The sequence below is a fragment of the Theropithecus gelada genome, chromosome 10 (assembly GCF_003255815.1).
Source record: "Theropithecus gelada isolate Dixy chromosome 10, Tgel_1.0, whole genome shotgun sequence".
In the NCBI taxonomy this organism is placed as follows: Eukaryota; Metazoa; Chordata; class Mammalia; order Primates; family Cercopithecidae; genus Theropithecus; species Theropithecus gelada.
In genome coordinates, this window is record NC_037678.1 from 66,185,745 (window position 1) to 66,211,672 (window position 25,928).

At 52.2% G+C, this 25,928-nt stretch overlaps 1 protein-coding gene across 3 annotated transcripts in view; it reads right to left on the reverse strand.

Moving 5' to 3' along the window:
* Positions 1–25,928, reverse strand: part of DLGAP4 (DLG associated protein 4) — a 232,043-nt gene that overhangs the window by 69,050 nt on the left and 137,065 nt on the right. For 2 of the 3 annotated variants that reach the window (XM_025398734.1, XM_025398733.1), the window contains 3 exons: positions 25,503–25,617; positions 22,591–22,641; positions 18,395–18,635 (listed from right to left, as the gene is read on the reverse strand). In XM_025398734.1, coding sequence (XP_025254519.1) covers positions 18,395–18,635; positions 22,591–22,641; positions 25,503–25,617 — 407 coding nt within the window. Of the gene's footprint in view, positions 1–4,368; positions 5,251–18,394; positions 18,636–22,590; positions 22,642–25,502; positions 25,618–25,928 lie in introns of those variants that run through there. The other variant, XM_025398735.1, reaches the window with a different exon arrangement.

A 25,928-nucleotide genomic window follows, 5' to 3' on the forward strand; every position in this document is an offset into this window, starting at 1 on the left:
TTTCCAAGCCTCATTCAGCTCCAGGACGAGTTTGCTTTGACCACTAGGGACCACTTCACTTGCTTCTGTCCTGTGAGGAAACCGTTCACTGGCCAAACCAGACCTCAGGGCTCCAGTTCTCCACCTGGGGATCTAGGCCAGCGATGTACGGAGACGAGGGAGCCCGGGGCAGGGAGGCAGAGCTGTGGCTCTAGTCTTGCTCTGGGATCCTAGGCATCCCTCCCCGTCCCTGGGCCTGCTTCCGTGCTGTGGAACAACAGCCATGTTTTAGCTCTAGAATGTAGCTTGTATTTCTCTTTAAGGTAGCCTTGGTTTCTAAGAATGGGTGTGTCTGTCTATTAACACAGCTGATTCCAGCACAGGTTGAGTGAGGAAAGGCAGCCACAGTTAGGTCTGGGAAATCTGGGAACCTGAGAGAGATTTATACCACACACTTCATCAACCTCATTACATTCCTGTAAGGACTAGATTTCATTCCTGCTTAGGTGTTCAATTTGTTCAATTCCACAGCCCGCACCCTGGCCCAGTCTGACTTGACAGTGCCTGCTGCCAGGACCAAGTAGGGGGAGGGTGATTTACTTCTGAAAACCACCAATCCCCACGCAAAACAAAGCTGATGATGGTGATGACTGCCATTTCTCGAGGGGCTTTTACTACATGAGTTCTCATTTCCATCCCAATCTGACAGGGAAGAAAACTGAGGCACAGAAAGCTGACTAATCCAAGGTCACACAGCAACAAGCCAGGCTGTCATACAAACCCAGGATCCTCTCAGTTCAGCTTTTCCCAGGTCGTAGCTGACAGGCTCTCAGCACCAGCATCCTCTAGAGGGCTGGTTTAAAAACCTAGGGGCATTTGATTCCTGCCCCCAGATCTGACAGATGAGTGTGTCTAGGGATGGAGCTTTATAAAGACAAGAAACCTGAATTTTATATATGAGAAAACTGAGGCACAGAAAGGTGACGTGATCTGCCAAGGTCATACCTTAAGCATACTCAGGAGTCCTGGTGGGACTCCAGAGCCAGCAAGGAGAGACTTCCTGGGGAAGGTGGCATTTGACTGTGTGGGCCTCTAGGGGAAGAGAGGGTACTACAGGAGAAGAGGACAGCATTAATAAAGGCTGAAGCAGGAAAGGACAGGCAACAACTTCTCAAAGTGGCTAGGGGAAGGAAGAAATACATACGGAACCACAACTGCAGCTTGCCCCCAAGAGCCCATCTGAGCTTCTCGGAAGAAAGCTTGTGTGGCGTTTACAACCCGCAGGTCTCCAGCAGTGGTCCTCTGGGTGTGTACGGTTGCTGCTCAAGATGAGAAAGCCAGGGGAGGTGGTGACTCAGTCCCCACCCAGCCTCCAGATAGCCTCCTTTTAAATTCAAGATGAGCTCAGAGACTGGGGAAATGTCAAGAAAACCCTCCTCCCAGAACAGATGGGAACAGACCCAGGGAAGGCGGCCTGAGGCGGTACGCTAACAGGCAGAACCCATAAATCTGTGGGCTGTGGAGAAGAGGCCGGGGCTCCAAGCCTGCCTGACACTGCTGTGGCTGTGGGCCCCTGAGCAGGTCCTTGTCTCTCTCTGGGCCCCCTATTTTTCATTCACCTGTGAAACAGGGAGAACTCCACTGGCTTCTGACTTCCAGGCCTGTTGGTGGAGAACAATGGTCGGGAAAGAGCCTGGCTGATTACACAATGCCTCACACAGCCTGGGAGAAATGAGAAGATCACTCCTATTACTATTAGAATAGTCACAGGTGCTTTCCTAGTTGCCTGAACCTCAACCACAGGGCGTGGGGGGAGGGAGAGACTGGGCTTCTGTCTAGTTCCTACAAAGAGAAAAGTCACCCAGATGTTTTTGGGAAGGGAAAGTTCACATTTATTAAGTGCCTACTGTGTACTAGATTTAAAAAAATACATAATCTCATTTAATCCTCATCATAATCCTGTGGTATAAATCTTGAGTCCAGATAAGAAAACTGAAGCTCAAAGAAATAATTTGCCCAAGATTACAAACACAGTGAATGATGGAGACTGATTAAAACCAGGCATTTGTGGTTCTGAAACTCAGAGTTTCTACTCTCTGGAACAGTTTTTCTTTTTGTTTGTTTGTTTGTTTGACGGAGTTTTGCTTTTGTCACCCATGCTGGAGTGCAATGGCCCAATCTCAGCTCACTGCAACCTTCGCCTCCCAGGTTCAAATGATTATCCTGCATCAGCCTCCAAAGTAGCTGGGATTACAGGTGTGTGCCACTACGCCCGGCTAATTTTTGTATTTTTAGTAGAGGCAGGGTTTCACCATGTTGGTCAGGCTGATGTCGAACTCCTGACCTCCAGTGATCCGCCCGCCTCAGCCTCCCAAAGTGTTGGGATTACAGGCGTGAGTCACTGCGCCCGGTCGACAGGGTCTCATTTTGTTACCCAGGTTGGAGTGCAGTGGCACGATCTCAGCTCACTGCAGTCTCAACCTCCTGACCTTCTGGATTCAAGCTATCCTCCTGCCTCAGCCTCCTCCAAGTAGCTGGGAATACAAGTGCATGCCACCATACCCAGCTAATTTTTGTATTTTTTGGAGCAACAGGGTTTTGCCCTGTTGCCCAAGCTGGTCTCAAACTCCTGAGGTCAAGAGACCCGCCTGCCTTGGCCTCCCAAAGTGCTGGGATTACAGGAGTGAGCCGCTGCTCACACAATTCTTGAGGGATTCCATGATTTCAGAATCAGTCTTAGGATTAGGAATGTTATTACCATTTTATGGATTAGGAAGCTGAAGCCCAAAGGAAAGTGACATCCCTAAAAGTGGGTGAGATGTGGGGACTGGGATCCTGCACCCCTCACTTCCAGGCCAGGGACCAAGCCCTTCTTCTTTCCCACTGCAAGTAGCTGAAGTAAAGCACCAAGCACAGGGCACACAGTAAAAAGGTCAAACGATGTTAGAGATTGTCATTATACACCAGGGGCAGGTGATAACAGCATGACAGTGACTTCTTCAGAGGCAGTGCCATGGAACAGGACCCAGAAGTCCTGGCTCAACCCTCTGTGGGTCCTTGGTCCTTCTGGCCTCATCTCTTCATCTGTAAGACAAGGCACTTGAACAGCTGATCTCATTCTCTGCACCAAAGTTCTAGAACATCCTAAGCTCCTTGACAGAAAACCCCAGCTCTCTGCAGAGCCTCTCTCAGCTGAGGCCTTTGTTCCCCTCCTCTACAGGGGAAGCAGGAAAAGCAGCCACGGCTCACAACTACAAAGTGACTTTATTCCAAGTGCCACTGTCCAAGCAGGGCCCACCCTTAAACAACAATGGGATGGAACATTGGAAAATCCAACTGTCCCCCAGCACAGACATCCCGATGGGCACGCCCACCTATCTTTACAAACGGACTAACAAAGAGCAAGCAGGATTGGGGCCTGAATTAAGAAACAGCCGTCTCCCTGCTCTATTGGAAGGGCAGGTGCATTCCCTAATAACCAGGAGGCAGTGGGGAGGAGGTTAAAGAGCCTTGGACTGTAGTGTCCTAGGCCTGGATCCCTGTCCCAGCTCTGGCAGGAGCGAGCCAGCTGTTTACCCTTGGGCAAGCTCCTCTCCCTCGAGGGGGCTGTTTAAAGACAAGGTGACAGTTCACAAAGCATGTCTACAGATGTTTCATTTGATCGTCATGACAACCCTGTGAGGCCAGCACAATCATCCACTTTTTACAGATGGGGAAACTGACACTTAGAGAGGACAAGGGTCTCACTCAAGGTTACACAACTTGAACCTGGCAGAACCAAGGCCCCAGAGGTTAGACTGCCAAAGCCAATCCTCGGGGTGGTCAGATTAAGAAGTCCTTTCCCTGCTCATCCTGAATCGAGTCTCAGCAAGATCCAGGCAGCACAAACCTTTGTTCACTTGCCCACTCTGGTGTTCTGCAAAGTTCTGGCCATGAACCCCACAACCCAGCTGCCTAGGAGGCTGACCACCGCCCCAAACCCCCCCTGCGAAATTTCATTACTCAAGCTGGCAAGAACGCAGCCCCCACACCCAGCCGGGGCTAAATAAACGTCCAAATGATATCACATCCTGCCGACTCCAAAATAGCCCGGCCTGCCCACAAGCGATCACAAAGTGCCAGGCCATGCGGGGCCAAGTGGGCAGGGATGCCCAGCCCGTGGTGCCCTCCACACACTCAAGCAACTAAAGCAGAAGCCTCAGAGCAGGAAGGCCCCCCACTCCCTCCGCCAGACAGCCTGGCCCCTCCCTCCTCCCCCCCCCTTTGTGGGAGGCCCCAGAGCCCCCTTGCCCCAGCGCCAGCCCTTGCCCCAGCGCCAACCCCATGGAGCCTCGGCCGCGGCCAGCCTGCGGGCCAACTCCGGCCCGACCCGGACACCCCACCACTCACATTGCTTCAAGAGCTCCAGACACAAAGCCATGAGGGCCGGATGGGGGTCAGAGACCCAGAGACCCGGCAAAGATAGAAAAAGGGAGAGGGAGACAGGGAGCAGAGAGAAGGGGAGACAGGGGGCTGGGGCAGAAAAAGCAAGGGGGGGACCAAGGGCCCCAGGCAAAGAAGCAGGCTCAAAGGGGGACCTTCAGCGCAAGAGACACAGAGTGGCGAGACCACCGAAACAGATGTCGCGGCACAGAGGGGCAGGGAGAGCAAAGCAGGGGACCCCGATCCCAAGAAGTGGGGGTGCTCGAAGACCTGAGAGAGAACAAGGAGAGACAGCGACAGGCGACAAACCAGGGGAAAGCAGAGAAGGGCTCCTGAAGTCAGGGAGCTGAGGACATATTGGGGGGGTCCCAAGGAGAAAGACCCCAAGGGACCTAGGAGCTCCCAGTGGATATGGGGAATACCCAGAAGAGGGAAAGCCCAGGGGGAATGGGGGCTCAGAGGAGGCGAGACCCCAGCGATTTGGGGTGCAGGAGAACCCCCAAAAGATGTGAAAGAAGCTCACGGGGAACCCTTGGGGAGAGTGGAAGGTGTTCTCAAGGGGAGCCCCAAAAGATCTGGGGGCGCTCTGAGGGGGAGTCCCGAAGAATCGGGTCGCCCAGAAACGGCGGCTCTGAGGGCTGAAGAGCGCTCTGAGAAGGGGACCGGAGATGGGGAGCGAGGGAGGGGCTGCGGGGGAGCGCGAGGGCAGAGACAAAGAGACAGCGAGGCGGGGAGAGACAAAGCGGGCGGAGCGGGGACACGGGCCGGAGGACTAGCGGCTGGACAGAAGGACGGAAGCGCGGACGGACGGACGAACGGACAGACGGGGAAGAGGGCGGGGGCGGGGCAGGGCCGGGTCGGGCGGGGGCGGCGCCCGTCTCCTCGCGGGGCCGCGGCTGCTCCGGGCGGCGCTGGGCGGGCCCCGGGCGTCCGGGCTGAGGAGGCGGCGGCGACGACGTGGACCGGACAGACGGACGGAGTGACGGACGGACTGGCGGCAGCTGCGGCCAGCGGCGGGCACTCACCCTCCTCCCTCACGCAGCCCGGCCCGAGGCTCCGGTTTTGTACGCCCGAGGGGCGGGGCCTCCGGGTTAAAGCCCCGCGCCTGCCCCGCCCCGCCCCGCCCCCCGCGTCAGCCGCGCGCGCGTCGCCAGGGACTCCCGGGCCGGGCGGGGGCGCGCGCAGCCCGCTTGGCACGTGGCCCGCCGCGCGCAGCCGGGCTGGTGCGCAGGCGCGCGGGCCGCCGCGTCCGGCCCACGCCCAGGCCGGCCGGCCCAGGAAAGGAGCGCGCGCCCACGTCGGCACGCGCATGCCCGAGGACGGGGGGCTCCGCCTCTCGAACCGCCTCGCCAAACCGGTTCCAGCTGGAACGCGACGCATGCTCTGTGCGGGAGGTGGACCGAGGCGGGAGTTCCCACCAGTTCACCCCGGCGACACCTCGCTGTAAGGGGGGAAACCGAGGCTCCGAGGAAGCTGCCCGAGGTGGCCCTCTCATCCCTGCATAGTCAGATTGGCCCTCCGATCCTGGCTGCTCTGCGTCCCAGGTGTTTCTAGCTGTCCTCGCCACTGCATCCTTCCTTTGCTTTGCTAACCCAGAGTGCTAGAGATTGGGTTCCAATCCCGGCTCCGCCTCTGGAGGCCTGTGTGATTTTGAACAACATCCGCATTCAACCTCCCTGAGCTTTCCATTCCTCCTGCGTAAAATAAAACAAGCACACCTACGATCTCATGGAGGGCAAAGTGACCACCAGCTCGAGCCCGGTTGGCAGTAGGTGGTGTCTTCACGCCTCCTTGCCTTCCCGGTTGCTGGCTTCTACCCCGTGAGTCCCCTCTCCTCAGTGAATCCAGGTCCTGTCACTGCCTTGTGGGCCTCATCTCTCCAGGTCGCACCTATGGTAGGTCTGCTAGACGCAGACCCAACTCTTGTTCATGATCTGCCTTGCTGGGTGACCTAGGCAAGTCCTTCCCTTTCTCGCATCTGTTTTCCAAAAAATGGAGAAAAGAATTTTTGACACGTCAAAATATTTTGAGGACTGGCGAAGATGATAATATTTCCAATACCACTGTCATGGTTTTTGCATTAAGATGTAAAAATAATAAATGGAACTGAGGGTTAGCCAACCATTTTGAATCCAGGCACTGTGCTAAGCACTTTGAAGGTCATAGTTTACTTCATCCTCAGTCACTTATGCTACGCCTGTACTATTCACTTTAAGTTGGTTATTTTTATTTTTTATAGAGACAATAAAAGCCTGTTGCTCATGCTGGTCTTGAACTCCTGGGCTCAAGCGATCCTCCCACCTCGGCCTCCCAAAGTGTTGAGATTACAGGCGTGAGCCAAGGTTGATTTACTTAGGAAAAAAATAAGGTACATTTGTTATGGGCCCGGATGACCCAAGGCAGCACATACAGCACAGGACGAAATATCATTATTCCACCTCCATCTCCACCCTCCCAAATTCAATAACACACTCCCTGTGTGACCTTGAACAAGTCCCTTTCCCTCTCTGGGACTCACCAGCCCTATCTGTTCCCTGGAGAGAAACTGGACCAAGGAAAGATTTTTCAAACTGTGGACCATGATTGACACCCTGAATAGAGATCACTGGGGGCACCAATTGAAAAGCAGATTCTGGACCGAGTGTGGTGGCTCACGCCTGTGATCCCAGCACTTTGGGAGGCCGAGGCGGGTGGATCACAAGGTCAGGAGTTCGAGACCAGCCTAGCCAACATGGTGTAAACTCCATCTCTACTAAAAATACAAAAATCAGCCAGGCATGGTGGTGCGCGCCTGTAGTCCCAACTATTCGGGAGGCTCAGGCAGGAGAATAGCTTGAACCTGGGAGGCAGAGGTTGCAGTGAGCCGAGATCACACCACTGCACTCCAGCCTGGGTGACAGAGCAAGACTCTCTTCAAAAAAAAAAAAGAAAAAAGAAAAACAGAAAAGAAAAGCAGACTCAGGCCAGGCATGGTGGCTCATACCTGTAATCTCAACACTTCAAGAGGCTGAGATGGGAGGATCACTTGAGCCCAGGAGTTTAAGACCAGCCTGGGCCGGGCGCTGTGGCTCACACCTGTAATCCCAGCACTTTGGGAGGCCAAGGCAGGCAGATCACCTGAGGTCGGGAGTTCAAGACCAGCCTCACCAATATGGAGAAACCCTGTCTCTACTAAAAATACAAAATTAGCCGGGCGTGGAGGCACATGTCTGTAATCTCAGCTACTTGAGAGGCTGAGGCAGGAGAATCGTTTGAACCTGGGAGGTAGAGGTTGTGATGAGCTGAGATTGCGCCACTGCACTCCAGCCTGGGCAACAAGAGCGAAACTTCGTCTCAAAAAAAATAAATTATTAAAAAAAGACCAGCCTGGGCAACATAGGGAGACCCTGTCTCTACAAAAATTTAAAAATTGGGGCCGGGCGCGGTGGCTCACGCCTGTAATCCCAGCACTTTGGGAGGCCAAGACGGGCAGATCACGAGGTCAGGAGATCGAGACCATCCTGGCTAAGACGGTGAAACCCCGTCTCTACTAAAAATACAAAAAATTAGCCGGGTGCGGTGGCGGGCGCCTGTAGTCCCAGCTACACGGGAGGCTGAGGCAGGAGAATGGTGTGAACCCGGGAGGCGGAGCTTGCAGTGCGCCGAGATCAAGCCACCGCACTCCAGCCTGGGCGACAGAGCGAGACTCCGTCTCAAAAAAAAAAAAAAATTAGCTGGGTGTGGTGGCATGTGCCTGTGGTTCCTCAGCTTCTCAGGGAGCTGAGGTGGGAGGATTGCTTGGGCCCAGGAGGTCAAAGCTGCAGTGAGCTGTGATTGTGCCATGGCACTCCAATTTGGGTGACAGAGTGAGACACTGTCTCAAAAACAGGGACAGGGAAGAGTGAGGATCCATATACTCAGCACACAGTAGGCACTCGATTAATCAGGCATGTCCTAGTCCCAGGCTTGGTGGACCCCAGACAGGAAGCCTGCCTTTGGCCCAGCATCCTCTGTGGAGAGGCGCCTGTTCCAGCAGTAGGGAATTTTGGTTCCTCATTACTCACTCTAGGGAGGCCTCCTGAGTCCTCCGGTTATTCTCTGACCCTATGGCCCCTGTCCTGACCTCACTGTCACTTACCTAGACCACTGCACCAAGCTGTGAGTGACCTCTCAGCCTCTAATCCATCCTGCCCATGTTGCTAGAGGACTTCCCCTGCAAGTCCTGCAACATACCTTCATCACCCATGCTTGTACCTCTTTACCAGGACTGGGTGGCTCCCACGCACAGGGGACAATGGAGAACTCAGGGCTTTGAAGTCAGGCACACCCAGGTAGGAAACAGCTCCCTGGCCTACACGCTGCGTGACTTTGACCGTGATAGACAATCACCTTCTCTAGGCTGACGTTTGTGAAATATCTGTAAGTGTGTGTGTGTGTGTGTGTGTGTGTGTGCACGTGCAAGTTGGGATAAGTGGGATAGATCAGGAATTGCAGATGTATGTAACTCTTCTGGCTACAGCAGACATCGCGAATTGATGGTGGCACCTTTCTTTGCTTAACCAAATCTCAGAACTGAGCTCCAGGGATCAGAGATGACACGTGGTTGAAGTCCATTTGCAATCTCTGGACATGATGGTCTTTGAGTTTCCTCTTAGCCCTGACACTGTGGGGACTAGATGGGTTGGGCTGACAAGAGCCTGTGGTGGAGTAAGGGGACGGGTGGGCCCAGGGTAGGGTTGGAGGACAGGGTTGACTGGAGGGTTGACTGTGTACTGCAATTTTATCAATCTCCCTTCCCGTATATGGAGTGTGGGGGCGTGGTTAGGGGTAAGAAGGGAGTCAGTCAGAGAAGAAACTGGGGGATGGAAGATGGGACAAAGTGGGGCAGGCATAGCAGCTGGTGACTGGATTGTCACCGATGGGAGGTACCCGTGGGTCCCCAAACCAAGGCCTCATAACACAGATAGAGACTTTGAGGCCCAGGGAAGCCAGGGAAGGGCAGGAGCCCACTCAGAGTGACACAGATCTCAGAGTCCCTGAGCAAGGAGCAAGGGTGGTTCCCAGGCCTGGAGCCCATCCCAGCTCAGCCTAGAGCCACAAGCACTGTCAGGGAGTGAGCCCAAGTGTGTGTGCCTGTGTGCTTGCACACACTCAGGTGCAGAGAATGCAGCTGGCAGGAATGGGGGTACACCCCGCAGCCCACCACCGTGCCTGCCCAGGCCCCTGGCTGCCATCACAGCCTCCCTGTGATTCAGAGGGAGTGGGAGAGACATAGAAAGGAAGGAAGGGGAGGAGGGTGAGAAACTGAGAGGGAAGGAAGGCAGAGAGGGTGGGAGGGAGAAGCAGAGAACTGAGGGAGACAGACAGAAGGCAAAGATGGTGGGGGGAGAAAGAGGAAGAGGAAGGGAGGGTAAGCTGGAAGAAAGAGAGGGAGACGGGCAGAGTAAGAGGAGGGAGGGAGGAGGAGGGAGGCTGTTCTCCTTCTTTTTCTCAGAGGCACAGAGAGAGAAGAGGCAGGAGGCAGCAGACTGGGGAGTGATGGCACCCCCAAGCCCCCTTCTAGATAGGTCTTTTGGCTGGGGAGGGGCACGCATCCACAGCGGCTGCTTCTCCCACCATCCCAGCTAGAGTTGACCCCGCCTGCCTGTCACCTGCCAGAGCTATTTCTGGAATGTGGAATCTGGGTCAGACAGGGGGAGGGAGAAGGGGACAGCAGTAGTGGCACTGGCAGTGGGGAATTGGCCAGGCACATGTGGGTGGGTGGGCAGGAAGGCAGCTCCTCGCCCTGCCCATGCCCTGCTTGAGAGGGGCTCTCACTGCCTCAAAACTGCCACTCCCCCACATCTACCCACTGGCCCGCACAGATGCCTCTGTGAGAGGGACAGAGCCTTCATGCCCCTCAGCAGTGTAAGGGCTCAGAACAGCCCTGGGGGTGGGGACAGGACCTGATTGCTCACTCCTTGGAGACAGATGCTGAGGAGTAAGGGGGCAGCCTTCTGAGCTGAGCCTTCTGTCCCTGAGGGTGACCCTGCAGGGAGACAGTGGTTGGATGTGCAGTGGTGAGGATGTGCCTGTGTGTGCTGGTGTTTGTCTGTGGAGGGAGTGATTTTGGGCAGGCTCGCCATATATGGTTGTACAAGTTTTATACTGATCAAGGATGCTACATATCGGGGTGGGGGGAGCCATTCACCATACAGACATAATTTAATTATATAATTATTATGACAAATTTCTGGCAAATGGAAGTAAAGGACCTTATTCCAATAAAAAGTGTGACCTGACAGTTTTTCAACAGATGGCAGTTAAGTGTCTTAAGGAGTGCCCTTTCTTTCTTTCTTTCTTTTTTTTTTGAGACAGAGTCTCACTCTGTCACCCAGACTGGAGTATGTATAATGGCGCGATCTCGGCTCACTGCAACCTCTGCCTCCCGGGTTCAAGTGATTCTCCTGCCTCAGCCTCCCAAGTAACTGGGATTATAGGTGCCCAGCTAATTTTTGTATTTTTAGTAGAGACGGGGTTTTGCCATGTTGGCCATTCTGGTCTCGAACTCCTGACCTCAGGTGATCCACCCGCCTCAGCCTCCCAGATTACAGGTGTGAGCCACCACGCCCAGCCTCTTTTTTTCTTTTTCTTTTCTTTCTTTTTTTTTTGAGACGGAGTCTCACTCTTATCGCCCAGGCTGGAGTGCAATGGCGCAATCCCAGCTCACTGCAACCTCCACCTCCTGGGTTCAAGTGATTCTTCTGCCTCACCTCCAGAGTAGCTGGGATTATAGGCACCCGCCACCACACCCAGCTAATTTTTGTATTTTTAGTAGAGACAGGGTTTCACCATGTTGGCCAGGCTAGTCTCGAACTCCTGACCTCAGGTGATCCACCTGCCTTGGCCTCCCAAAGTGTTGGGATCACAGGTGTGACCCACCGTGCCCCGCCTCTTTTTTCTTTTTTTAAAGACAGGGTCTCATTCTGTTACCCAGGCTGGAGTACAGTGGCATGATCATGGCTCACTGCAGCCCGACCTCCCAGGCTTAAGCAAATCCCACCTCAGCCTCCCAAGCAGCTGCAATCACCATGCCCAGCTAATGTTTTTATTTTGTAGAGACAGGTTCTCACTGTGTTGCCCAGGCTGGTCTTGAACTCCTGGGCTCAAGTGATCCTCCCACCTGGTCTCCCAAAGCATTGGGATTATGGGTATGAGCCACTGCACCCAGCCTCTGTTTCTTTTTAGACAGGGTTTTGCTCTGTCACCCAGGCTGAAGTGCAGTGGCTAACTAAAAAAATTTTTTTGTAGAGATGGAGTCTCACTATGTTGCTGAGGCTGGTCTTGAACTTCTGGCCTCAAGAGATCCTCCCACCTCAGCCTCTGAAAGTGCTGGGATTATAGCACCATGCTCAGCACTGTACCTGGCCTGAGCTTGCTCCTTTTGGATGCATTTGTTAAAGACTTACAAGACAAAGGAGCCGAGCATAGTGGCTCATGCCCGTAATCCCAGCACTTTGGGAGGCCAGGGCAGGCGTATCACTTGAGGTCAAGAGTTCGAAACCAGCCTGGCCAACATGGTGAAACCCCCGTCTCTACTAAAAATACAAAAATTAGCCAGGCATGGTGGTGTATGCCTGCGGACTCAGATACTTGGGAGGCTGAGGCAGGAGAATGACTTGAACCTGGGAGGCGGAGGTTGTAGTTAGCCAAGATCATGCCGTTGCACTCCAGCCTGAGTGACAGAGGGAGACTCTGCCTCAAAAAAAAAAAAAAAAAAAAAAGACTTACACAAGAAAAAGGCCAAGTGCAGTGGCTCACGCCTGTAATCCCAGCACTTTGGGAGGCCAAGGGGGGTAGATCACCTGAGGTCAGACGTTCAAGACCAGCCTAGCCAACATGATGAAACCCCATCTTTACTAAAAATACAAAAGTTAGCTGGGTATGGTGGCACACCCCTGTAATCCCATCTCCTTGGGAGGCTAAGGCAGGAGAATGGCTTGAATTCAGGAAGTAGAGATTGCAGTGAGTTGAGATTGTGCACTTCAGCCTGGACAACAGAGCAAGACTCTGTCTTAAAAAAAAAAGATTTATAAGAAAAGGAGGAACTCAAAAGAAATAGCTAGGCCAAGTGCCATGGCTCACACCTATAATCCCAGTACTTTTACAAGGCCAGGGTGGGAGGATCACTTGAGCCCAGGAGTTCAAGACCAGCCTAGTAGAACATAAGGCGACCCCATCTCTACAAGAAATTTAAAAATTAGCCAGGCATGGTACTGCATGCCTCTGGTCCCAGGTATTCAGGAGGCTGAAGCGGGAGGATCACTTGAGCCCGGGAGGTCGAGGCTATGGTGAGCTATGACCATGCCACTGCACCCATGCCTGGGTGACACATGGAGATCCTGTCTGAAAAAGTAAAAAATAGCTGATCTTCAAGGAGTGTTTAGAGGAAAGGGAAGGAGACCAGAACTTGCTTAGTTGGAAAATAAATTTGTCAACTCCAGCCCCTCTAGATAGTAAACCATTCTCAAATTAAGATACAGCTTCATTGGGTATGGTGGCTCACACCTGTAATTCCAGCACTTTGGGAGGCCAAAGCAGGTGGATCACCTGAGGTCAGGAGTTTGAGACCAGCCTGACCAACATGGAGAAACCCTATCTCTACTAAAAATACAAAATTAGCTGGGCGTAGTAGCGCATGCCTGTAATCCCAGCTACTTGGGAGGCTGAGGCAGGAGAATTGCTTGAACCCAGGAGGCGGAGGTTGCGATGAGCTGAGATCGCACCATTGTACTCCAGCCTGGGCAACAAGAGCGAAACTCAAAAAAAAAAAAAAAAAAAAAGATACATCCTCAGGGCAAAGATCAAACCAAGGTCATGGCCAGTTAAGATGCAGTATGTGAACAAGATCAAATCAAAGTGTGGTTATAATATCTCTTATTAACACTCTAAAAATAGTAGAGCCAGGCGTGGTGGCTCACACCTGTAATCCCAGCACTTTGTGAGGCCGAGGCGGGTGGATCACTTGAGGTTCGACACCAGCCTGGCCAACATGGTGAAACCCTGTCTCTACCAAAAATACAAAAATTAGCCAGGCATGGTGGCGTGCGCCTGTAGTCCCAGCTACTTGGGAGGCTGAGGCATGATAATTGCTTGAACCTGAGAGGTGGAGGTTGCGGTGAGCCAAGATCGCACCACTGCACTCCAGCCTGGGCGACAGAGAGACAGACTCTGTCTCAATCAAGCAAGTAAGCAATCAATCAATCAAGATACCAGGTAGCAGATGCTATTATCTGTTCAAAAGGGCCTACAAAAACTTACGGGCATGGTCCCACAGAAGCCCAAAGTAAGCATCAAGTCAAGAGAGAGGCATGACTCAAAAACAATTATGGGTGTGGTTTTTGGCACCTGAAATTACAAGGAATCAAATACATAGAAAACTCATCAAATGTTTGAGGTAGGTGCATGGGTAAGATTGACCAGCTTAGGCTAAAGGGAGTAAGACCATTCAAGATGCAAAAGACATCTAGTTCTCTAACTTTCTTTAGGAAGGAAGCAAGCTAAGAAAGGTGTTCCACTGCCCAAGGCTATATTCTCCAAGTTCTCTTTAGAAGTGGCCAAAAATGCTGATGGAGAAGTAAGGGCTTTCAGAGAGCAGAACCAAGAGCTGTGGAGAACAACAGACTAGAAAATCAACCCCAGGGAGAACTTGGACCTTATCAACGCATTTGCCCAACGCATTTGCCTTAACGCATTTGCCCAACAGTTGCTCAGGACTTCAGAACTTCAGAATTGCTGTGGATCAGTAAGTCTCTGAACCTCCATTTTCCCCTTTTCTGAACAGGAGTGTTAACTGCAGTTATCCTGTCCCTGTTTCACCAGTGTATGCTGTGTGGTTGGGGAGGGTTAGACTGTGGGGTAGATAAATAGTTTCTTTAGAAAATTAAGTCAATTGTTCAACAGAAGCCACATCCAGACCTGACATAGATCTTAAGAGTCTGATCCAATCTCATGATTTGATGAGATTTTTGGGGGTCTTGGGAATAAACATTTTCTACATGGAAAGGGCATAAGTAAATACAGTCAAGACAACGGATCATGGAGCACTGAATTGTTGACCCTGATTCTTTTTTTTTTTGAGATGGAGTCTCGCTTTTGTTGCCCAGGCTGGAGTGCAATGGTGCAATCTTGGCTCACTGCAACCTCCACCTTCTGGGTTTAAGCGATTCTCCTGCCTCAGCCTCCCAAGTAGCTGGAATTACAGGCAGGCACCACCACGCCTGGCTAATTTTTGTATTTTCAGTAGAGACGGGGTTTCGCCATGTTGGCGAGGCTAGTCTCAAACTCCTGGCCTCAAGTGATCCACCCGCCTCGGCCTCCCAAAGTGCTGGGATTACAGGCATGAGCCACCGCGCCCAGCCAAAGCCTGATTCTTTACCCCTCCCTGTGGCCATACCCTTTGCCATATGAATATAGTTTCCTACACAAAGGTGAGCAGGTACTTCTCCATCCCTTGTCTACAAGCTCAGTCATATGACTTGTGTTAGCCAATAGGATGTTAGCAGGTGTGACATAAGCAGAGGCCTTGAAATGTGCTTGTTTGGTTAGTTAGGCTTGCTCTTCTGTCTTCTGCCATCACCATAAGGAGAACATGCCCTGGCTAGACCACTGATCCCAGGAGGACCCTTTGGTCCCAGGAGGAGGATGAAAGACATGTGGAGCAGAACTGTCCCAACTGACAAACTTGGGAGAAAGAAATAAATGTGAATTGTTGTATTACGCTGATTTTGTGGTTGTTTGTTATGCAGCATAATTGTAGCAAGAGCTGACCAATACAGGGACCCAGGCAGTATTGGGACAGGTAGCCCATCCCCTGTCTTCAGTCCATTCATGAGTGACTGGGGTTGGAAAAACTGGTGAGGGATGGTTTATTTGAAGAGAATTGCTAGGGGTGCTGTCTATCCCTCCAGGCCCACTTAATGCTTAGAGAACTTCGCATGGATGTGAGGATATGGGAGATGTTATCCTTCACCCAAGGCCCCTTTGGAATTGCAGCAGTGTCTGGGACAGCCTGGGAGAGCTCTTCTGGATTTGGAGGACACAGAACCTGGGCCTCAGCTCCTGTTTGGAGACCTTGAAGGTGGAGAGGCTGGCAGGGCTACTGGTAACAGCAGGACTAGAAGGAAGGCTGTAGCAGGCCAGTCTATACTTTCAGAGGCTGCAGTGGACCAGTCTATACTTTCAGAGTCCCATAAGGCAAAGGCCCTTGTTTTCAAATTCATTAAGTGGTCACCAAGAGGAAAAGTAGGGCTGGAGTTGTCTTCAAAGGATTCTACCCAAGATGCCTGACTAGCAGAGCCAGGTGCCCTAGCAGAAAGAAGCTGAGTGGGGAGGAGGCAGACTGCCAGATGGAGAAGCTGAGGGGGAATAAGAAACAGTGAGGTGAAGGAAGATTGCCCATGCCAGGAAAGACAGCACTGGGGACCCTGCAGGGTGGGAGAAAGAGCCACCATGTGGCATCAGAGAGTCCCAATGCCAGACAACACCTCCCTGGCCACCATCCCTTCCCAAGTGGAGGAACCAGAAACAGACAGAGGTGAACAAGGAACAGAGAAGACACCGATCGCCACACCCAGCTCCCCGCTGTGGGCTTCCCAGCTGAGGTCAAGCCCTAGCCGTGGGTGTGTGACATTTGCGGTGGACAAGGATGAAGTTTTGAAATCAGACCAGATTGGACCCTTACTAACTGAAAACGAGACTGTTCCTTAAATATTAAGAGTGACTGGAAAAGTTCAAGGATCTGCCCCAGATATAACCCACTGGCAGGGCGGGGAGATCAGACAGGGTGCGACAGGCAATAGTGAGACAGTTGTTTCTTGCTCTGCCTCCTGCAAATAGAAGTTCATTCAGTCAATAAATTGGTTACCTGTGTATAGAATATCTATGGGATTCAAGTTCATTTATTTACATCAAACACGGGTTGAGCACTTGAAGCAGTGCCTCTCTTCCTACAACAATCCAACCCCAATTGCTTTTTTATTTTTTCTTTGAGACAAGGTCTCGCTCTGTTACCCAGGCTGGAGGCAATGGCTCGATCTCGGCTCATTGCAACCTCTGCCTCCCGGATTCAAGCGATTCTCATACCTCAGCCTCCCCAGTAGCTAGAACTACAGGTGTGCACCACCACACCTGGGTAATTTTTGTATGGTTAGTAGAAACGGCGTTTCGTCATGTTGGCCAGGCGGGTCTCGAACTCCTGACCTCAAGTGATCTGCCCACCTTGGCTTCCCAAAGTGCTGGGATTATAGGCATGAGCCACCACGCCCAGCCCCCAATTGCTTTTGATTTTCAGGAAGCTGAGAACCAATAATAACAGCTACCACTTACCAAGCTCCTACCACAAGCAAGTCCCTGCCTAAACATGTCCTGTGTACAGTATTATTTCATCTCCTTAAGAGCTCCCTGGGGTCTGGCGTATGCCCTCAATTTATACATGGAGAAACTGAGGCTCAGGGAGGAGAACTAGCTTGCCAGAGAAAGCTCAAACCTCTCTCTACTATTGATAAACAATAAATCGTGCTGTTTTCCCTTGGTTTTGATTTTCTATTATTATTATTTTGAGACAAGGTCTTGCTCTGTCTCCTAGACTGAAGTGCAGTGGTGTGAACACAGCTCACTTCACCTTTGATCTCCTGGGCTCAGATGACCCTCCTGCTTCAGCCTCCTGAGTAGCAAGGACCACAGGTATATGCCAACCCGACCAGCTAATTTTTTATTTTTTTACAGTCCGGGTTTCATCATGTTGCCCAGGCTGGTCTCCAACTCCTAGGCTCAAGTGATCTGCCTCAGCCTCCCAAAGCGTTGGGATTATAGGTGTGAGCCACTGCGCCCGGCTAATTTTCAATTATTTCTTTTTATTTTTTTGACCCTCTTAATAATACTTAATAAGGTATCCATGTGCCATGGTGGTTTGCTGCACCTATCAACCTGTCACGTAGGTTTCAAACCCTGCATGCATTAGGTATTTGTCCTAATGCTCTCCCTCCCCTTGTCTCCCACCACCCCCTCCGACAGGCCCTGGTGTGTGATGTTCCCCTCCCTGTGTCCATGCGTTCTCATTGTTTACCTCCGTCTTATGAGTGACAACATGCAATTTTCTATTATTTCATGGCTTGCTCAGTTACACGGGGTCCCTTTTTTCTCTGATCACATATGGGTTATCTTCAGATGATTTAGATCAAGAATCCAGGGCCAGGTGTGGTGGCTCATGCCTATAATCCCAGCACTTTGAGAGGCCACGATGAGCAGATCCCTTGAGGTCAGAAGTTTAAGACCAGCCTGGTCAACATGGTGAAATCCCATCTCTATTAAAAATACAAAAATTAGCCAGGCATGGTGGCACGTGCCTGTAATTCCAACTTGGGAGGCTGAAGAATGAGAATTGCTTGAACCTGGGAGGCAGAGGTTTCAGTTAGCCAAGATCATGCCACTGCACTCCAGCCTGGGTACGGAGTGAGACTCTGTCTCATCAACAACAACAACAAAACACCCAAGAATCCAGAAGGTATTCCCTGATTGTGTATATGAAAGAAGCCTGTAAACGCATCCCTTTGAGAAGACTCAGGGCAGACCCCACCCTCATTGCAGGCTTCTCTCCAGGTTCCAACCTCCCCTACAGGTTTGCCTACCTGAACTAATTCCAAGAGGCAGGTCAAGCTTCAGGAAGCCCTGACTACAGCAGGTGGCTGCTCTAAGCCAATGAGCAACCAAGTACCCCACAAGCTCCAGCCCCCTCCAATACCTCCCACACCTCCCAGGGGTGGCATCTGCCTCTGGGACCCCCATTTGAGCTCCAGTGGCCAATTGGCTGGAAGTTCAGCTCCAAGGTCTCCTGCTTTTGCTCCCAACCATCCCCCTGGTGGGGGCCAGCCCGAGACAGATTCCTCCCTGTATCCTCCCAGGCTGGCCCACCAGGCATGGTCCTTAGAGTCCCCTTGAAAAGAAAAAAAACCCTTTCCCACATCACAGTACTCACTCGGAAGCGTGCGACTATTGCTGAGGCTGCCAGTACTGGGCGGTGGGGAGAGGGACTGCAGGGAGACACTGTCTTCCTCCTGCGAGCAGCCTGCCTGGATGGCACGCAGGTAGCTGTGGCTGCGGGAGCGGAAGTAGCTGGGCAGTGGCAAGTCAAGCGTCTCTGCCGCTGTGGACTCTGCTTCACTGCAGGCTGACTCGCAGGCTGCCTCATACTGATCACTCAGCTCTGCCTCCCGTACCTGTCCAGGCAAAGGCAGGCATGAGGGGCTGGCTATCTTGCCCATCATGGGGGGAGAGGTTCTTGGTGGTGGGCTCAGGGCAGGGCTGGACAGTCTGTGGGGTCTGACCTCAGCCCACCCAGCTCCATCTCACTCAGGGTATGTGATGGGCAGATGGAGCCCTTAAGAAAGAAACAGCCCCACCTCTCTGGGCCTCAATTTTCCCATCTCTATAATGAGGACAAAGTTGGAATATCTCAGGATATTAACTCTGTGATAAAAATCAGGGTCCAAACTGATTAATAGACTTTAAGGGCACATCTGAATTTAGTGTGAAAGAGGTCTATAATCAATTAGCAATGTCTGTCCTGAATGTTGGAATAGGGATGGCAGTAGGTATGCTGGATATTTACCATATTATGGTCCAATCCCTTTATTTTACAAGGAAAGAAACCAAGGGTCAGTAAGGGGAAGACATTTGCCACAGGTACCCAGTGAGGAAGTGGCAGAACCAACACTCCAAATATGTATTTAAGGAAAATTAATCTCACCCTGGTATACAGAATGGATGTTGGGAAAGGGGTCTGGAATGGAGGCTGAGGCCAGAGATGAAGCTGAAGCAATTGTCTGGTGGGAGAAGATAAAACTGGAGTGAGGGTAGTTGCAGTGAGGATTGATTAATGATGTCTGCCATGGACAGTATGGAAAACGGTGATGTGTATGCTATTTGCTATCTTGCATCTAATTCAACTTTGTGTAGATGGTTCCTAAGTATTTCTCCAGAAATGACTGTCTAGGACCCTGCAAATCTGCAGCCAAGGGTGTGGGCCTTGAGGGGTCTCACCATGCACATACTCTTTGAGGGTTCTAGAAGGGCTATCTGACCCATGTCTCAGGCCATGTTGGTAACTGAAGACCACAGAGGATAAGCTGGGGAGTCAGTTGGCCAAAGATGTGGACATCCTGGGGGTTGGCCTGGGCCAGAGTGGGAGGGGGCACAAGCTGACTGACCATGTGGAGGAAAAGATTAATCTGGGCCTGGGGCCAGCTGTGTCCCACCCAGCTGTGTAACCTCAGGCCATCACTATCTTCTCTGGGTCAGTTTCTCCTCATCTGCGTGAAATAGATGCTCATGTTCTCATCTGAGACTGCATCAGGTCAAACAATTAGATGGGTGTTCACCCAATTTGGAGGGTGAATGGAAAGTTCTGAATCTGTGCTTTTTTTTTTTTTTTTCTTTTGAGATGGAATCTTGCTCTGTCTCCCAGGCTGGAGTGCAATAGCGCGATCTCGGCTCACTGCAACCTCCACCTCCCGGGTTTAAGAAATTCTTCTGCCTCGGCCTTCTGAGTAGCTGGGACTACAGGTGTGTGCCACCATGCCCGGCTAATTTTTGTATTTTTAGTAATGATGGGGTTTCACCATATTGGCCAGGCTGGTCTCAAACTCCTGACCTCGTGATCTGCCCGCCTTGGCCTCCCAAAGTGCTGGGATTACAGGCATGAGCCACTGCGCCTGGCCAAATCTGTGCATTTCAATATGGCAGCCACGAGCCATGTATGGCTATTTAGGTTTAAATTAATTAAAATTCAGCCTGGGTAACATAGTGGGACCCCAGCTCTACAAAAGAAATTAAAAATATAAAAATTAGCCAGGTGTGGTAGCGTGTACCTCAAGTCCCAGTTACTTGAGCCCAGGAGTTCCAGGCTGCAGTGAACTATGATCATGACACTGCACTCCAGCCTGGGGGACAAAGCAAGATCCTGCCTCTAAAAAAATTTTAAAATGATAATAATGATTGATTAGGCCAGGTGTGGTGGCTCATGCCTGTAATCCCAGCACTTTGGGAGGCCAAGGCGGGTAGATCACTTGAGGTCAGGAGTTCGAGACCAGCCTGGCCAACATGGCGAAACCCCGTCTCTACTACAAATCTCAAAATTGGTCGAGCGTGGTGGCACATGCCTGTGGTGCCAGCTACTTGGGAGGCTGAAGCAGGAGAATCACTGGAACCCTGGAGGGGGAGGTTGCAGTGAGCTGAGATTGGGCAACTGCACTCCAGCCTGGGTGATAAAATGAGACTCCGTCTCAAAAAAAAATTTTTTTTTGATTAAAATTAAATAAAGTTCCATAGTCACAGGAGCCACATTTGACTTGTTCAAGACCACAGGTAAGCCAGACACAGTGGCTCACGCCTGTAATCTCAGCACTTTGCAGGGCTGACGTGGGAGGATCACTTGAGTTCACGAGTTTGAGACCAGCCTGGGCCACATAGCGAGACCCTGTCTCTAATAAAAAATTAGCCAGGGATGGTAGTGCGTGCCTGTAGTCACAGCTACTCAGGATGTTGAGGTGGGACGATCACCTGAGCCTGGGAGGTGGAGGCTGCAGTGAACCATGATCGCACCACTGCACTCAGCGTGGGTGACAGAGTGAGACTGTATCTCAAAAATAAGTAAATAAATAAAGTCACATATAGCTAGTGGCTACCTTATTGGACAGTGTGGATTATAGAACATTTCCATCATTACATAAAGTTCTACTGTATCGTACTGATAAATTAAAATATAGGCCATGTGGCAAACCCAAAATTCACTCAGAAGGAGTGTTAAAGAGATAGGTGTTTCTCCTCCAAAACTGCATCCTGAAGTTATGAAGAGACCCTCGTGACTGCTGGGCGCATGAGGTCTTGCTTTGGGATCACACAGGAACCACATGGCTCTGGAACTAGACTGCCATGGGTCCAACCCTTGGCCCATCATTTCCTCGCAATATGAACGTGGGCAAGTCACTTAATCACTTTGTGTCTCAGTTTCCCCACCTATAAAATGGGGCTATAGTCCCCATTTCACAGGGTTGTGGTAAAGATGAAATGAGAGAATTCATATCACAGGCTTAGGATAGAGTCCAAGAGAGTATGCACCTAGTAACCTCTACCCACGAATACAGGTAACTCTGTGGAGTCTGTCAATGTTGGTTAAGATGCTCTTGAGCCATCAGAGGCGAGACCAGCTGGTCAGTGCTGCTGGTGTGTGTATCACTGAGGATTTACTGTGTAGCAGGCACTGTCCTGGGGGCTTTGTATGTTAATGCATCACATCCTTACCACTCGCCTATTAAAGGTAGATGGGGAAGAGGTGGCTTGGCCCACTGTGGGCTCTTTAAACAACTTCTTGAATCATGTGTTCAGGAGGAATACACAGCTCCTGTGACATGGGGGAGAGGGACACATGGGGCAGCCATGGCTGGAATCAGTAGCTGGAGGTCTGGTCCTAGTTTTGCCCCTGTGGGTTGTGTGGCCTTGCACAAGTCCCTTACACCCTCCTGGCTCAAAGTGGGGTTGATCTCAGAGTACCTTTCCTGCCCCTGGTTTTTGGTCTTTGGCCTGGGAGGGAGGAGAGGGACACTTCCATGGGCAGGAAAGGAGTGTCTGGGAGGTGGCGCCCTTAGGGCAGCCAGACAGTGCTGTAAGCAGCATAACCTCGCCAACCTGTGTGAAGCTGGAAAGTCTCCACACTCACTCCAACACCCCAGCATCCTTAAATGTCCTCCTGGGGCTCCAGAAAGGAGAAAAGCCAAGGGATCTGGGGGCTGGGACCTGGAAGCTAATATCACCAGCCCCCAGCCCCTGACCTGTCCAACTTCAACAGTCTCCCTAGGCCTGACCCAGGCTTTGTGGGAGGAGAGAGAAGGGCAGGAGTCCTGGAGTTATTTCTTGCCCCATCCACAGCACCTAGCTCATTCTTCCCCATCTTCAAAAGGAGGAAACTGAGGCACACAGAGGTGAAGCAATAAGGGCAGGGAGTGGAGGGTCAGGACACCAATGTGAGCTTAAACTCCATCCACTGGAAGTGGATTTCCTGGTGATGGCTCTGCTTATACCCGCCTGGACTGGGTGCTGGGACCAGTCAGAGGGCAGGCCTAAGACCCAGACCTACACTCTGGGATTGGGGTGGAAGAGAAGGGCAAACATACTGACCTGCTGCTCATGGCCAAACAACTGGGGGATCAGGGAGGCCTGTCCAAAAATCTGCAGGAAAGAGAGGGTGAGGGTTATGGGAGGACCAGGGCTGGGGCTGGGGTTGGGGATTCAGGGTCAGTTGCAAGGAAACTTGAAGCTGGCTGGTCTAACCTCCTCCCCAGACTGGCTGGGACCCAGCTGCTAGGAGGTCTCACTTGGCTTCTTCCAGGGATGGGAGGCTCACTCCTTCTGGGGCTGGGCATTACTGAGGACTTATAATCTGCTGTTTAAAAGTCCTTCTTGGCCGGCCACCGTAGCTCATGCCTGTAATCCCAGCACTCTGGGAGGCCAAGGTGGGCGGATCACCTGAGGTCGGCAGTTCAAGACCAGCCTGACCAATATGGAGAAACCCCATCTCTACTAAAAATACAAAATTAGCCAGGCATGGTAGTACATGCCTGTGGGAGTTACTAGGGAGGCTGAGGCTGGAGAATCACTTGAACCCGGGAGGCAGAGGTTTCGGTGAGCCGAGATCACGCCATTGTACTCCAGCCTGGGCAACAAGAGCGAAACTCCGTCTCAAAATAAATAAATAAACAAATAAACAAACAAATAAAATAAAAGTTCTTCTTTAGGTCTAGCCCCTGTGACCATGTATCCTCTGTCTGCTGCCTCTCATCTGGCAGGCAGCCCACCTGGAGATACAGATTAGGGATGGAGCCCAGAGCCTGCTCTGCCCCAGCCTAGGATATCTCTGACTTTGGGGCCAAATATGTGGCTTGGGTCACTCAAGCTTCTAGGGGTGAGGCTGTGAGGGGTCAGAGGATCCTGGACTAGGAGAGAACTGGGACTGGGCAGCGGGTGGTAGGTGAGACCTGCTGCTGCCCCCAGCCTGGCTGATTCATAAGCCTTTTTGTGTAGTTAAAGGGCAAAGGTGTCCCGGGTGCCAGGCCCAGGCCTGGGTGGAGATGGGATGTGTAGAGAGACAGACAGACACAGAGAGAGACATGGAGATGGAGACACACTGGAGAGAATCAGAGAAAAATGTGAATGAGGGCAGAGAGAAAAAAAAAAAAACAGACGGAGACAGACACAGACAGGAAGACTGAGATGAGAAAACGTGGTGGGATGGGAGAGACAGGGAGGGACGCCGTCCATTCAGCAAACACCTACTGAGCATCTGCCCTGTGCCAGGCACTGTGCCAGGCACTGGGGACACTGCAGGCAACAAGACAGCAAGGCCCCCGCCCCCAGGAGATCCTAGTTTTAAGAGGGAGACAGACATTAAGTAAATAAGCAAACGATTCTAGTTCCAGGCAGTGTCAGTTAAGCAGGGTAAAGGAACAGCGCCTGGGAGGGCTACTTTAGACAGAGCGATCACAGGCAGCCTCTCTGAGGAGGTGACATTCGAGCAGAGACCTGAAACGCGAGGAGCCAGCTGTGCAAAGATTTGAGAAGAGGAAACAGCAAATGCAGAGGGCCTGGAGCAGAATGATGTGGCATGCTCCTATATAAGGAGCAGAAAGGAGGCCAGCGTGGCTGGAGCAGGGCAAGGGACAGGGTCCAACAGGGAGGCAGGGCCTAGGTCTTACAGGGCTTCACAGGTCCAAGTAAGGACTCTGGCTTTCCCTCTGCGGGAGGTGGGAGACAAGGGAGGGTCTTGAGCAGGGGTGTGGCTTTGACAGCTCCATGTGGCCACTGAGTATGGATTGGAGGACAGCAGTTCAGGTGTGACTTGGTGGAGTCTGGATGAGGGGGGCAGGGGCAGGGGGTTCCCTGGGCTGGGGCACTCTACCCCTCCCCATGTCTGAGGGGGCTGGGGAAGGAGTTTGGCTAGGCCAGGAATAATGGAGTTGTGAGGGGTCGGGGTCCCAAAACCTTCTAAGCAGTCCTCTAACCCTGGTCCTGGGCCTGCACACAGTGGCCTATTCCTGCTGAGAGGGGGCTGGACTCGCACCTGGCTGCCCCACTGCCTAACTGCTACCACCAGCAGGCGTCTGCCTTCTCGGGGGGCTCATCTCCCCATCCACACAACACGGGGTACCTTTTGGTCCTGACTGGTTCTCCCTTTGCAAACCCTAAAGTGCTGAGTACATGGCAGGAGCTGAGGTCCAGGTCTGGGTTGGACAGCCCCAGATCCCTGCCCAACTTTGCCTTCTCCTAGCTGCATGACCTCACCTCTCTGAGCCTCAGTTGCCTCACCTACGAAATGGGAATATGGATAACAAGGCCACCTCTGGGGATGGTTAAGGGCTCAAGGAGCTGATGGTTGAGAGGGTGGCATGCAAATTCAACGTGCAGCACAGCGTGCTCCTCACTGACACAGGCAGAGCTGGTTGCGCCTGGGAGCACAACTGCCCACTGAGTAGGTGGGCACAGAGGTCCAAAGTAGAGCAGTCACTTGCTGGAGGCCACACAAGATGCTAATAACAACCAGAAAGGCAGCTACCCTCTGCTGAGCACACCGCCTTCACAATCCCACTTATTCCTCTCAACAGCCCCCAAATAGAAATGCTCACCTTCCTCTGGTAAATCAGGAAACGAGGCTCAGGGAGGGGAGGTGACTATCCTGGGTTCATACTGTCAAGTGACAAAACTGGGACTCGAACCCAGGTCTCCAGTTCCCTATCCTCATGGTTCTAAACCCCATGAGAAGCGACAGGCGCCCTGCTGGCATCCTGTGTTTACAATGGTGGTATGGGCTTCCTCCCTTGGGGTCCTGGGTCAGGCCCCATAACTGTGCTCTTCAGCCACAGGACAGTCGGTGGGGCAGAGACACACACAGGAGGCTTCAGGAATAAGGACCAAACAGAAGCACAGTGTAGACATCTGGGGGCCACTCAGCATGGGGTGGGCCTGGGGGTGTACTCTTCCCAGACAGGAGTCAGTACTCAAACCCCCTGACTCTCCAGCCTGCCTGCCACCCTCACCTGACTGATGCAGCTGGAGTCATTGAGGCTGTCGCTGACAGGGGTGTAGTCCTCTTCCCAGCTTGGACACTTGGAGGGCAGCAGCATGTCCACTGAATCCAGGCGGTCCAGACTCCTGGTGGGGAGTGGGGAGCAGACAGGGCTCAGCCCACCCATTGTTCAACCAGCTTTTGGAGGCCTTGACCATCTGTGATGCACAGGTGGTCCACCCCTGTGATGCCCACTGGAGCCACAGGGTGGCAGCACGAGCTTGCATTTGACTGTTTAAAGCCCAAGGCTGGCCCTGCCCAATTCTGCAGCCCCTTTCCTTCCTCCTTGCAGGTCTGGGACATTTCCAGAGGCCTGACAGAGGTGGGTTAAGTTCTACAGCCTAGGGTTCCGAAAGGGCATCAGCTCTGTGGCGATGTTCAAGTGGCTTCTATCAGG